General features: G+C 35.1%; 1 protein-coding gene across 2 annotated transcripts; it reads right to left on the bottom strand.

Moving 5' to 3' along the window:
- Positions 1-4,565: 4,565 nt before the first annotated feature.
- Positions 4,566-12,361, bottom strand: LOC147868085 (uncharacterized). 2 transcript variants are annotated; one of them, XM_087315114.1, is made up of 9 exons: positions 12,153-12,361; positions 10,214-10,321; positions 9,895-10,104; positions 8,035-8,091; positions 7,344-7,484; positions 6,502-6,714; positions 5,974-6,064; positions 5,777-5,879; positions 4,566-4,936 (listed from the first exon to the last, which is right to left on the bottom strand). In XM_087315114.1, exons 1-9 carry the CDS (start codon positions 12,321-12,323, stop codon positions 4,795-4,797), a joined length of 1,236 nt encoding a protein of 411 aa, XP_087171240.1. In that variant the 5' UTR covers positions 12,324-12,361; the 3' UTR covers positions 4,566-4,794. The 2 variants fall into 2 exon arrangements, with proteins under 2 accessions (XP_087171240.1, XP_087171246.1); XM_087315120.1 differs by having other exon boundaries at positions 7,350-7,484; positions 12,153-12,360.
- Positions 12,362-13,748: the final 1,387 nt, after the last annotated feature.

Below are 13,748 nucleotides of genomic sequence, written 5' to 3'. Positions count from 1 at the left end.
TTCTTATTTCTTCCTTCCTCCGCTCTTTCTTCTTCTTTGACAAACAAAAACAGACCAACTGACGGGTTTCAGGTAAGGGTCTGTTTTGCTCTGTTCCCCTTCGTGTATCTGTTTGTGTTCTGGCTTCTCTGTCCATGTTCTCTTATAAGCATGATGAGATGAGTGAGTGTGTGCCACTGGCCCTTTCATCTCTGTTCCATCCTCATCTTCTCCATTCGCCGCTGCACACACAACATACACTCCTCCTCCTTCTACACAACAACAACAACAACAACATAATCTCTCTCTCTCTCTCTCTCTCTCTCTCTCTCTCTCTCTCTCTCTCTCTCTCTCTTCTCCATTCGCCGCTGCGCACTCCCCCCCCCCCCCCCCACCCCTCTTGTCGTCTGTCTCATGTCAATGTTTGTATGTACACACACACATATATATATTATGTACATGTACATGTACATGTATGTGTATGTGTATGTACATATCTATATGTATGTGTGTGTATATGTATATGTATGTACGTCGTGCGCATGTTAGTATGTTATGTCCAAGATTATGTGAGGACATTGGGTGGGGAAATTTGTTTGTCCTTGTGGCTATGGTTCTGGGAATGTGTGGGTATGGTCGAGCACGGATGGGCATGTATGGTTGTGGTCATGGACATGGACATGGACATGGACATGCATGTGGACTATATGGGTACCTGTCATATGCATATGCGAACATGCATGTATAGTCGATATTTATTTTAAAAACGTCAACATTGACATTTTTATAAAGCTCAATATTGCCCAAAGGCAATGGCATTGTTTCAAACCCTTTGATTGTGGCAACCCATTTGTTAATTCATTATTTTTAGGAGCAATTTTGTCAATATCCATAATGTCAAACTAAAAAAACTATCAAGGATTCTTGTAGTGAACCTAAAAATAAACCCATTGTTGAAGGTTGAACTCGCGCCTTTAAGATTGTAGAGCCTAAACTTAACCATTACACAACATTTACATATCAATACTTCAATTGATCAAACACATGAATGACCATTCTCGAGAAATCAGAAATTTGAGGCAAGGTGGAAGTTGAAAGACGATTGTTTTTAACTTCTCCAAGAGAGAGAGAGAGAGAGAGAGTTTTTAATAGCATTATAGAACGTCCCTCTCCCTACATAGCCATATATAATAGATAGAGGAGACTAAGAAGTGTTGTAACTAAAGTGGATTTTACATACAATTAATATAATTGTGTGCTTTTACCAAAGAGAGAGAGAGAGAGAGAGAGAGAGAGAGAGAGAGAGAGAGAGAGAGCACTCTTCTTATGTGTATGCAAACCATCAACCAGTATAGAGCATTGTAATTTGTTGCAAAAAGAGTTACTTATGTCTTCTCGGTTATCATGTTGGCTTGGGAAGGAGAGATTGGGCTCTTAGTTTAATCGCTTGTTTTGTTTGGGGTCAAAGAGGTAGGAGATAGTTAAGGCCATAGATTAACACGTGTGATATTCGTACTATTATAGAATAAGAAATGGCCCCTAGAATATTATAAAACCATTCAATTATTTTTTTATTTAAAAAAACAAATATTTTTACATGTATTAATAACTATAAAAATAGTTTTTTTCCAAAAACATATTATAGAAATATTAATATGATTAGTGTCAAGTTCCCTTTTTAAAATATTCATAAAATTTTAAAAGGGGGGAGTTAATGACCTCTATTTTATTTATTTATTTATTATTAAAAAACCAATACTTTTACGTTTATTATTAAAGTATATTTAGCGTCAAGACTCAAGTCCCCTTTTTATTGCTTAAGTCCCTTTTTTATTGTCAAAGTCCTTTTTTTTATATCTCGGAGACTAAAAAGGATGGAGTTTATAAATTTATTTTTAACGAATACTTTTACAACCATTCATATTCGTATTCATTTGCATTCGTGGGGGAGATCGCACGAATGCGAATGCATATATCAATCTATGGTTGAGGCTCCATCTCAAAGGGTCTAGAGTTTGTTGAAGTGCAACAATTATTATACATCCCACCTAATAATTATGGGTTTATCTAGAAACAAGTACAAAATATTGCATTATTGGAAGGTCCTCTACCTTTACAAATAGGAGAACAATCATGGATTGATTGGTACTTACGAGATCAAGCATCGTTCTTATAAGTGTCTACTAATCATTTGTATCATTGCTCCATTGAGTCTCTTGGATGACTATTAGCTAAGGTTGAAGAAGAATAGAAAATACACAAATCTACTATCTGGGAAGGTCCTTTACCTTTACAAATAGAACAATCGTGGATTGATTAGTACTTACATGATCAGATGTTGTTTTTAGAAGTGACCACTAATCTTTTGTATCATTGCTCCATTGAGTCTCTTGGATGACTATCAACTAAGGCTAAAGAAAAATGGAAAATACGTAAATATGCTATTTGGAAACAAGTACAAAATATTGCATTATTGGAAGGTCCTTTACCTCTACAAATAGGAGAACAATTGTGGATTGATTGGTATTTACAAGATCAAATGTCATTTTTATAAGTGACTACTAATCTTTTGTATCATTGCTACATTGAGTCTTGGATTACTATAAGCTAAGGCTAAACAAGAATAGAAAATACGCAAATCTATTCATGCATGGTGGTAGATCTTAAAACATAGTTGGCATTGGCATTCTAAATTGCCACTTGTCACAATGATCTTCATTTGGAGAGTTTTAATTGGGGGATTGCCTTTAGGATTAGTTCTAAAGCGTCCTTAACTAGAAATGGCAATTGCTTCTTTTACATTTTTCAAATGGAAGATAATACTCATCATTTTATACAGTGTCCGATTACTTGTTAGATTTGGAGTTACATTTTTCAAATTTGACAAATTTTATCATGATATTATTTGACACTTAGAGTGGGTGTTTACACAATTTACATAAGTTGACCCAAAATCAAAGATGGAGATTGTTTTCCTATTTCATTGCGTCATAATCAGGATATGCGTAATGCTTTTGTATTTGATGGTAAGCATGGAATGAAAGCATATCTACAAAAAAAGTTAGAGGGAGTACTAATATGCCAATTTTCTTTATTGGAGCAAGTGGGAATTCTTTTCTCAGTGGAGTGTTCGTCTTGCCTATTGGCAATTCAACATGTCCCATTACCCATGTAGTTAGTGGGTGACCATACTCTATTGTGACACCCATTGTAAATAGTGTTTTTCACACATTTATTAATATAATTATGTGTTTTCACAAAGAGAGAGAGGGGGTATTTTGAGAAGCACATTTATAACTAACATATGTATTTCGTTTTTTGGGAGGAACCCACATAAACTCACAAATAGAACACCTCCTTATAGAACTCAGTTGTGAAACAAACATTTATGTGAACCAAGTTCATGACAAAGTTTGATTGCTTGTTACAATGTGAAACATCCCACTGCAATCCTACTACTCAAAGAAACCCTTAAAACTACTTGAGCAACCCATATGAACACAAACAACACTACCTTAATGCAACTAATGGTTCTTGAACAATGCAACCCAAAAGCTATGAAGTTAAAACTTTAGTACTAGTCAATAATTTAAAAGACATCTAATATATTATTTATTATATGGTTTATGTATATATGAATTAGATTATTGCAAAGTTGACATCATCCAAAAATAAGCTCTTGAAAATTTGTTAAGAATCATGGCCTTATGACTATTATACGAAGTCATGCAACCTAATCACAACTTGCTCCTGAGTATTTATAAGAACAAATGTTTAGAATTATTTTGTAAATTATATACACATAGCATTACCATTCTAGGCAAAGGTTGTTTTATTACAAGGTGTTTTCAAAAGCAAAACTATAAGGTGATTTAAGTTGATCAAACATATTAACAAGGCCCCTAAGTGCATGATTAAAAATGGCCTATAATGATAAATTTGCTTTTAAGATTATGAATTGTTCATTTTGCGTTAAGAAGCTTTCAAATCCTTCCCTAGAGATAGATAAGTAGAATCAACAATAAATCAACTCAAAGTATCTATATATCCCACTTTTCAATATTCTATTTCCATAAAAAAGAACCAATGAGTTCTAAATTTCCAATTCCCAACCCATGAGCCCTCTCATTCCCATCGCTTCACTTATCAATTATAAATTCTCCAAATTTGGTAATACTTATTGAATGTCTAGATTAAATATCAGATCACACAATAAAAAAACGTCGTTACCAATTGCATGCAATTCATTACATAATAGTCATGCATGCAACACACTAGACTACTTCAATTGCATCCTTTCAGCAAAGTTTAGTTCCTTTAATGTTTCATTCTTGTTTAATCCATTAATTAATGTTTGAATAATACAATTGCTTTTCTTTTTAATAGAACAAGGTTTTCGATGTCATTTAAAGTGCCAGACATGTTTTAAGTTGTCTGATCTTGGTTAAAACACCTGATTCCAAAGGCATCTTTGATTAATCCAAATGTTTTTGCCTAACCTTGTCCTAGATGGCATCCGCAAGTGAGTTTATTTGTGTTGTCTAGGACTGAAGTTAAATCTAGCATCTCATCTTGTGCACCAAGGGTGAGGATCAAGCATTAGGATGCTATTTCTTCCAAAATTGTTTAGAATTGCATGATTTCTAAATGTTAACTTGACGTTAAAACAATAATTCAGTTTATTGTACATTGTGTGCATAAAGTTATGTATATTAAAAGGCAATAGTTTCCTCCAAATATCTTTATTTGATTTGGCAGTTTTCTACTAGAAATCTGTTTTGTTGTCTAGTATTAGGCAAAGGATAGAGATAGAAATCAATATGCAATGGTCGGTATTTCAGAGCAATAAAGCCAATTATAGAACTCTTCTAACCTTTCAGGTGATCGTAACTGACTTTGTTTTGATACTTCCTTGCAACGAGGCACTCGGATTTCTTCATATTGCTCCAATGCACTCCTAAAACAAACATAAACGTTTCCATCATATATGGCGAGCAAAGACAAAATTTAAAATATGAAATGAAAACTATATAGATCATAATGTTTATGATAGTTTCTGAGTAAATAAACCCCACTGTTATAAAGGTCTTTCGAGTTTTTTTATTGAAAAATCACTTTTAACTTTCTCCAAAGTTCAAAGGAAAAGCAAGAAAACAATGAAGCACTTTTCCCGATTTCCTATTCTCTTTTTTCTTACCTGTTTTAAGTGTAATAAGATACCAACTCCTTTATGCAAACAAATAATTTCCCATGGACTTTTTTTTTTTTTTTTCTTGCCTCTTTTTAAGTGAAATAAGGTATCAACTTCTCTACATGCAAGCAAGGAACTAAACCTCTTATAGTATAGTTACGATGTGTGTGACGATCTCAACATGGCAAAACTTATCACATTCCCCTTACGATTCCATGATCCAACACTCCATGTGTATGCATGCAAAGTCAAATCATGTGCTTCATAGGCTGATACCCAAATCAAAGGAGCATATGCATACATGTACATATGCTCTGTTTCTTTGTTTAGACAGTTCTAACATCTTTAGGCAGATATTCAACATTATTCTAGACATTTCAATGTAATCATTTTTTCTTTTTGTCAGTTTTTTCCCATGCCTCAGAATGATGTGTCAAAATGATTCTTAGAAGAAAGAAAAAGAAAAGGTCAAAATGATTATAAAATGAACTGATTATATCTAGAATTCTGAAACCTTTATCTCGAGCTTCAATCAATAATGCTGTGTATTACTGGAAGATGAAGAAGAAATAAATAAATAATGTCAAGAATTCCTAAACCTTTTACCTCACACTGTCACATGATATCAAACAATTTGCAAGGTGTATGCCATCTTCAAAAGCAAGATTTGCTCCCTGACCCAGGGCTGGCGTGACAGCGTGAGCAGCATCTGATAGAAAAAAGAGCGCATACCATTTGCATATTTTCTTTTTTCTTCCCTTTCAAATACAGATACAAAAAACATGTCAAGTGTTTCCTATCACCTCCAAGAAGAACAGTTCTTCCCTTTGACCATGTCGACAATACTGGCAAGTCAAGCACTCGTCGCTCCAAAATAAGTTCTGGGTCCGTCACCTTTTCATTTGAAATTAGAAAATAGATAAAAAAGACCATCAATCAAGCATACATTTTTACAAAGATTTAGTAAATATTAATATAGTATAGCACAAGTTTAGATCATCTCTTAGAGAAGATCCCACTGGTTTTGGGATTGTGATTCAGAACATATTCATGGATATCAACACATGTTTAGATTATCGATCCCCCAGATTTGTTGGGATTGAGATGAAGACATGCTTTCCGACATATCTTGAGAATAGAACTCTCACAATATGGCTGAGAAAATATGTTTAGAATTTTCTAATGAAAATATATTTCTAATCAATATGTGATATTTATTAAAACTACTTTTAATGCATTTTATTACTAGTTTTATGTCTCGAAGTGGGAACAATTTTGAAAATTGCCCAGATGATGAAATTTTGTGACTATACACATCGTAATAAACCCACCTGGATGATGGACTGTGCAAGGCTAAACCCTTGAAAATACTCTAATACTCTTTCCTTTGCTTCTTCCAGTGTCTTTGATCTAATTTTTGTGCTTCCTTCACATGCCTCATCTTCAACACTGAATGCCCAGTACAGCAGCTTCTCCCTCAGTCCATTGACAATAAAAACTGTTCGGCCATTAAACAAGGAAGAGTAGACGCCAGTTTCCAAACCCTAATACAAAACAAAAGAACCTTCATAAAAGGTCACAGAAAATTAGAAGTTCCTAGTTTAATGGCAAGATATCAGAACATGTAACAGATCAAGAATAGCAAGAATGAAATCCTCGTGCAGATTTCTTGATCTCAAAGAATGCAGAGCATTATTCTAACTTTTGTATATAAAAATATTTTAGGACATGAAATTGCATCATCATTTTCCAATGAAACTGTGGGCTGATATGTGATGTTGACGAATGTAAATATTGCGACTAATAATCATCTTTCTGATTTGAGTGGCAATCAGAATCCAGCAGAATAATTGTACCAGAAGTGACGATGCTCTTGTCAGGTATGTTCTTTGGCTGATTGCCTCGAAGAATATATGACAGTAATCCTGTGGATATGAACCACATCCGAAATTCTCGAATGAACTACATAGTAATAATTACTTTCATTTCCCATAATACCAAAGATTTTCAAAAGGATTTCCTAGATTACATTTATGATCTTCAATGATCATGAAGATCAACATATTTATCACATGAATTATAAAAAATAATTAATATATTGACCAGTTTTCACAAAATGTCAAATTTAATGGATGTGTTGCTTCACTTTTTAAGAGCATTGTATTTTTCTTACTTTCACCGGATTATTGGAGAGTTGATTCGTGTCAATCACAGCTCGCCACATCATTCTCCCATTGTCCCGAGGTGGAATGTTACCAAAAAGAGCTGTTCTCACAACTGATCGTATCCCATCTGCACCGATTATTAATGGTGCCTGCCATTGTCTTCGAAAGAAATCAGATTACAAAATATAACACAAGATTAAAGCCTTACCTAATACATATTCAAAGCTTTGATAATATTCAGACCTTATATAACACAACATCTTTCTTACATACAGCCAAATCTTCAGGGATATTTACTTCTAAAAGCCTTGCTAGGAGGCTGATGTACATCTTCCCAATCGTTTACAAGGTTAGTACATTCAATAATTTCCGATCTGACATATAAGTTAGTGCAAGTTGTATTCTTGTAATAGTTAAAGCTTAGAATAATGACCCAAAATCAATGTGAGTATTAGTATCTTTTTTGCTAACCTCTTTTAGATGGTGACTAGAAAACCCCACGAAAACCCAACATAGTTCTAGTTGGTACGCATTCAGGTTATGTAATGTTAATGCTTAACTTCGAAACATCATATGATACATACATCTGTTAAAGACGAAGACAAGAATGCGAGCATAACTACCGAAAGATTATTATTTGAGTTTTACTCTTTGAGAATTCCCTTTCATAAATCATCAAAGTTGAATGTTGTGATTTACCTTAATGGAAATCTCTTCATTTTCTTTCTTGAAATGAGCCACAGCACCATCTTCTTCCTGAAAGAAGCACATTTCATTGTAAATGGCGTCATAGGTTTACTTTATACGCAGTAGAAATGTTTATCAGAAAAACCTAAAATGCTGTACAAAACCAAAAATATTACACTAATATGTAAACTGCAATTCTTCAGACCATATAAACGGACATCAATCTTATGTATAAAATAGCCTGATTTATACCAGCAGCTATGAAAGCAGTAAATACTTTAACTTCAACTGAGTGAAAAATTGTTTGAGCAAAGCTCTGCTAAACACGGTACTTTATTAAGGTAAAGATTCAGAACATATTCTAATGGAATGTCCAAACGCTTGCATTCTACAATATAAATGCTACAAAGCAATTTCTTGAGAGTTTCAATAACTTCATCAATCAAAGGGAAACTAGTTTATACTCATACAAGGGGTGGGGAGCCTTACATGTTACATGAGGGTTATGCATTAAATCAATTCTAGAAGCTTTGACAAAGACTTCCAAGTGACAATCCTCAATGAAAGGCAAAGAAAAAGGTAGATATATTATCATACTAATCACTTGTTATGAGTATGAAGATAATTTGAAAGTGGGATCTCATCAGAGAAGTTATTCAAGCAGCTTCAAATAAGTAAAATAAACAGATAAATCAACCCCGGGATAACGTAGTTCTATATTTCCTTCCAAAGGACACTTCGGTGCACATTCTTATACATAGAATAGACTTCATTTGCAGTGCCCATTGTGTATTTATAATACCAAGCGTAAATGATGTCACAAGAGACAAACATGATGAACATTCTTATCCTTAGAATTGTGTTCATTTGCAGTGCCCATTGTGTACTTATAATACCAAGCATAAACGTTGTCACAAAAGACAAACATTACAAACACAGTGGGCTGCAAAGACAAAGGTAGAGATATTTTCATCCTAATCACTTGCTGTAAAAACATAGTTTGAAGATGAGGGGTCTCACCAGAGAAGTTACGTAAGCAGCTTCAGATCAGTAAAATAAAATGGATAAAGTGACCCCAGGATAATGTAGTCCCATATTTCCTTCCAAAAGAGAATTGAGTACAATTCTTATACATAGAATTGCCTTCATTCCTTCCAGAAGAGAATTGAGTACAAATTCTTATACATAGAATTGCCTTCATTTGCAATGCTCATCAGATACTCATAATCCCAAGCATAAACGGTGTCACAAGAGGCAAACACAATGCATGGCCATTTATATCATATTTTTTTTGAAATACAAATTACTTTTGGTATAGGAATTACTTCCCGAACACACACACACGGATACACACATAATATCTTTTCCAGAGTTCAATACTCTTCCGCCTCTTTTTGGAATATTATAATTGTGGCAATTACATACCAATGCTGACTTGCCAATAACAAGATAGCAAGTAAAGAATAAGAATGTGTTTTTTTATTGAGGTTGAATTATAATTCATTGTTCGTGGATAGCATGTTAAGGGCTAGAGTGGTATCCATTTTACTATTAATTGTAATTTCCAAATATTATGTATTTCGCCCAACTATGCATTATTACCCAATTGCATCCCATCTTTATATTTTGTGTTCATTCGTTCCAGCACCCAAATGCACCTATTTGTATATTTCATGTACGTTTGTTCCAGCGGATATTCTTCTGGCACTTTATACATACACCCCATTCTCTTGTTAATACAGAGGGGGTAATCATGCTGCTTATAGATTTGACTCTGCATAATCTACTGTGTTTCTGCACTCAGTTATTGAGCAATGGGTGCAAGGGTCTAGCAGATAACTTAGCATACAAAGCAATCATGCATAAAAGTACCTCTGTGATGCCAATGCAATCGTAGCCTGTGTGCTGGCAACTATTCGGGAGAGTTTCCGAAAGTATTCTCAATGCATCTTTCCATAATATAGCAATAAGTGGCTGCCCATATTTCTCTTCCATCTGAGTGCTAAGCTCCCACTCCCCAATCTTTGTGCCATCTGGATAGACAATATTTGATGGCATGTTTAATGTTCCAGCACGACGCATCTACATAAGATTGTATAATTTTCACATCAAGAAATCACAAAGTGTAAATTTTAACATTATTGTTCAAAGTATTTTCAAAACAACTAACAAGCTAATAGCAAAACCAAACCTTCTCCACTATTTCAGGATATGCTTCATTAAGAGCTCTACACCCATTCGGGAAAATAGATATGAGTGTACCCTCCCCACCAGAAATCATGGGGCGCTTTTCATAAACCTGTGAAAAAAGACAGAAAGCATAACAGCTCATAAAAAAAGGAAATATTCCTCCAAAAAACTTGCCATTTATCATAGTTTTTATCAAGATCAAGATCAAGATAGAAGAAAGTTTGCAGTCTAGAATGATATATTGTGTAAAGTAATGATATGGCTAACAGAGACATGTTAACTGTTCAAGATTTAGAGAAAGAAAGAAAGATATATCAACGTAAGTCCATTTCCAGAGAGATGATGACAAAGTTTTCCTACATTGAACACAGTTAGATTTGACATATTGTACTTTTTCTCACCTGTACATCTTGGACACTTCCTCACTTGAACTCTTTCTCCTAGAGCTCTCTTAGCCATCAAAATATGCAGTTACAATAATATGACTGTCCTAAACAACAGGAGTGGGTGCAGCAGTGCCAAGACACTCACAGAAGTCTGACCACACACTATTTCCACTCTCTGGGTTCAGCCTCATCATTAAACATTGTCATCATGTTTGGGTGAGCTGTCCACAATAACCCTTTAATGAGGAGAAATTTATGCATATAGCATTTCTTATATCACCACATATCCTTGGTAGTCTTGTTCAGTAATCGGGTAGTTCTTTCATCGACATACTAGAATCCATTCTAGTTTTAGTTAGTCGTCACTCAAAGAGTGTTTCTTTTCATATGGATGAGATATCATACGACATTAACATTTCTGGGTCTCATATGCCACTTTGACTCTAGCGCAACTTTAGTATTGTCTCTCTATTGCTCTCTCTCTCTCGCTAGAGTCTATCATGATAGTACAGTAGTTAGAGCTTTTTTAACCACTGTACTGTCACGGTAAACTCTACGTTTGCAAAGTTGTAGAGTATGATCATGGAAAAAAGTGGTAAATGGGAAGAGTAGCATGATAACGCTAAGCCTGCTTCAGACTGAAACACTCCACAACAGAGTGTCTAACTTACCCTCACGGTTATAATTAACAGCATTGAGTCAAGGGAGAAGCTCTATAATGTTGCTTCAAAAACGTTTTCAATATATTACTACAAAAAAGATTCAGAGAACGTATCACAAACTTGGTGTACCAAATGAGTACCAAACTGCAGTAGTATGGCCATATGAGCAGATGCGACGTGTGATAAATACACAACATGTGTTCTCTGATGAGTTGGAACCAATGTCACAGTAAAGCAAGAGTGCCCTCTCTCGCCTACACTATTTAGCTTAGTCATGGACCATTTACAATATTTCATCATGTAAATAGCACGAACTCAGCAACTTTCAGTATTAACCTTAGGCAACATTTGGTTATGCTGCTTCACTATTCAGACAACGTGGTGCTCTTATCATGGGTGTTGATGCTTTCCAACGTGTATCTCCCATTCTTTAGAATTTGTTTCATTGGTGAATGTAGGTAAAGTCAACTACATGACACACAATATCAAGCAGCCATGTATTTAACCATACCTCACTTAAAAGGGCAAGCTATTGAATCTGTCGACAATTTCACATGCTTAGGCATTGACATCAACACTAACCATAAATGGGTAACTGCACAGACTGCTAGCAAGCTGCCACATCTTTGAATCCAAATGCAATCTTGATAACTTTCAGAGATGGCAGATGGCAACATCAGGAAGGTACAAAGATGATGTTTCTATGGTGCCACCTCAGTGGCGAAGAGACCCTATCATACTTTGAAATGGACAGACATGAAACTGCAATAATCGCATAGTCATCATCACCATAGCACAGAGAATGATGGAGGGGTAGATTTTTAAGGCAACTAGAAGATTAGAAGTAATTAGTAAATCGAAATTTTAATAACCCCTATGTATGTATGTATACCTGGGCATCGATTCCTGCTCTGCGGAGCTGGAGAGCTGCAGAGAGGCCACCAAGGCCTCCCCCCACAATGACGGCTCTATCCACCACTGCCGATTTCGGAAGGGACCTACTGGGCGTGACGTCAGCCGAAGATGATCGCGATGGCAGCGACGATGCAAGGACCATTGTCATCCCGATCCTCTCTCTCTCTCTCTCTCTCTCTCACACACACACACACACAAGTATGTACGTCTGTCTGTGGGTACAAACACACAACACGTTTTGCTGTCTCCACTGCTCCAAATTGCATGACCATATACATACATATTGAGTGAAGAGTTCTCTATTCTCTCTCTCTCTCTCTCTCTCTCTCTCTCTCTCTCTCTCTCTCTTAGATCTATGTTTGTTTGATAAGGGAAGCCCCGGCTATCTCCGCTACTTCAAAGATGATTTTGGTCAATCCTCCAACTCTACTCTTGCACATTTCCCTTATGTACTTGGAATGTTTGTGATATATCTTCCTTGTGATGTCTCAACTTTCCCATCTAGGATAATTGGGCATATCAATTTTTCGCATTTAGATCGAATCTAGATCATAGAATCTATAAGCCTTAAGACTCTAGGTTGTATCATATGAAGACATATCTCCTATTCTCGCCATTCAAATTCTTTCTACACTTTTTCGATGAATGCACATACAACGTGTAGCTAGCCCAATGCATGCCTAGTGATGCATGGCAAAATGTGTACAATTTATGAGAAAATTCAGTAAAATTTAGTTGATGGGACATAATGCTATTGTAATCAACATTTGGAGAATGAAGCCTTTGCCTGAGTGATGTCTTTACCATAATGCTTGTGCAAGAAGTGGAACTTGACCACATATCCCATGGAAAGAGACAAGAAACGTCTTAACAAATAATCTTTGCCATTATAATTAGATGAAATCAAAGGTTTCCTTTGCATTACTTGATCACACCCGATAAAACATTAAATTAACCTTCAACTTTTATAGTTCCTTGTCTTAACAAATAATCTTTGCCATTATAATTAGATGAAATCAAAGGTTTCCTTTGCATTACTTGATCACACCCGATAAAACATTAAATTAACCTTCAACTTTTATAGTTCCTTGCAACCAAGATAGTTTGACAACATTGCAATTATGAAGGGGACAATACATGCCAAGATTGAGAGTGGAGAGGGAACTAGAGACTTTGACCATGTAGCAATTGATTCAAGTTTTACCACATACATAACTTTATTTGAAGCTCTTCATATGTGTTGCCAGAACAAGTTCCAATTATTATGTTTAATGAGTTCAAATACAATGACATATTTGTGTGAGGAATGAGGAAATACAAAATATGATAAGAAGTTACTCATCCTGTGAAAGCTATGTTGCCTTTGTCTTTTGCAGTGAACAATATTTCCTTAGGGGTGAAAAGTGTCTTTGATCAAGGAGAAGTTAAAGTGTGCTTCATTGAAGAAAATGTTAGGTCCGTCCAAGAAAAGCACAAAAACACTATAAAGCTAGAAACACAAACATCAATGATTGTCTTCATTAATGATGAATGTATCTAATTACATTACTATAGAGAATGATTTCATCATTGA

Source organism: Azolla caroliniana, unplaced genomic scaffold (genome assembly GCF_043228905.1).
Source record: "Azolla caroliniana isolate FFs.n. ecotype wild unplaced genomic scaffold, voAzoCaro1.0.p SCAF_1, whole genome shotgun sequence".
In the NCBI taxonomy this organism is placed as follows: domain Eukaryota; kingdom Viridiplantae; phylum Streptophyta; class Polypodiopsida; order Salviniales; family Salviniaceae; genus Azolla; species Azolla caroliniana.
The sequence above is the reverse complement of the archived record's forward strand: the minus strand, read 5'-3'. Positions and strand labels throughout refer to the sequence as shown.

What these genes read in the sequence shown, in the direction of transcription:
- LOC147868085 (XM_087315114.1), bottom strand. Translation starts at nt 12,323, where the DNA reads ATGACAATGGTCCTTGCATCGTCGCTGCCATCGCGATCATCTTCGGCT. An exon ending in ATGAAGAGATTTCCATTAAG is followed by an intron (nt 7,485 to 8,034) that starts GTAAATCACAAC and finishes AGACAATGGCAG; the next exon opens with GCACCATTAATAATCGGTGC. An exon ending in ATATCATGTGACAGTGTGAG is followed by an intron (nt 4,937 to 5,776) that starts GTAAAAGGTTTA and finishes TGTTTGTTTTAG; the next exon opens with GAGTGCATTGGAGCAATATG.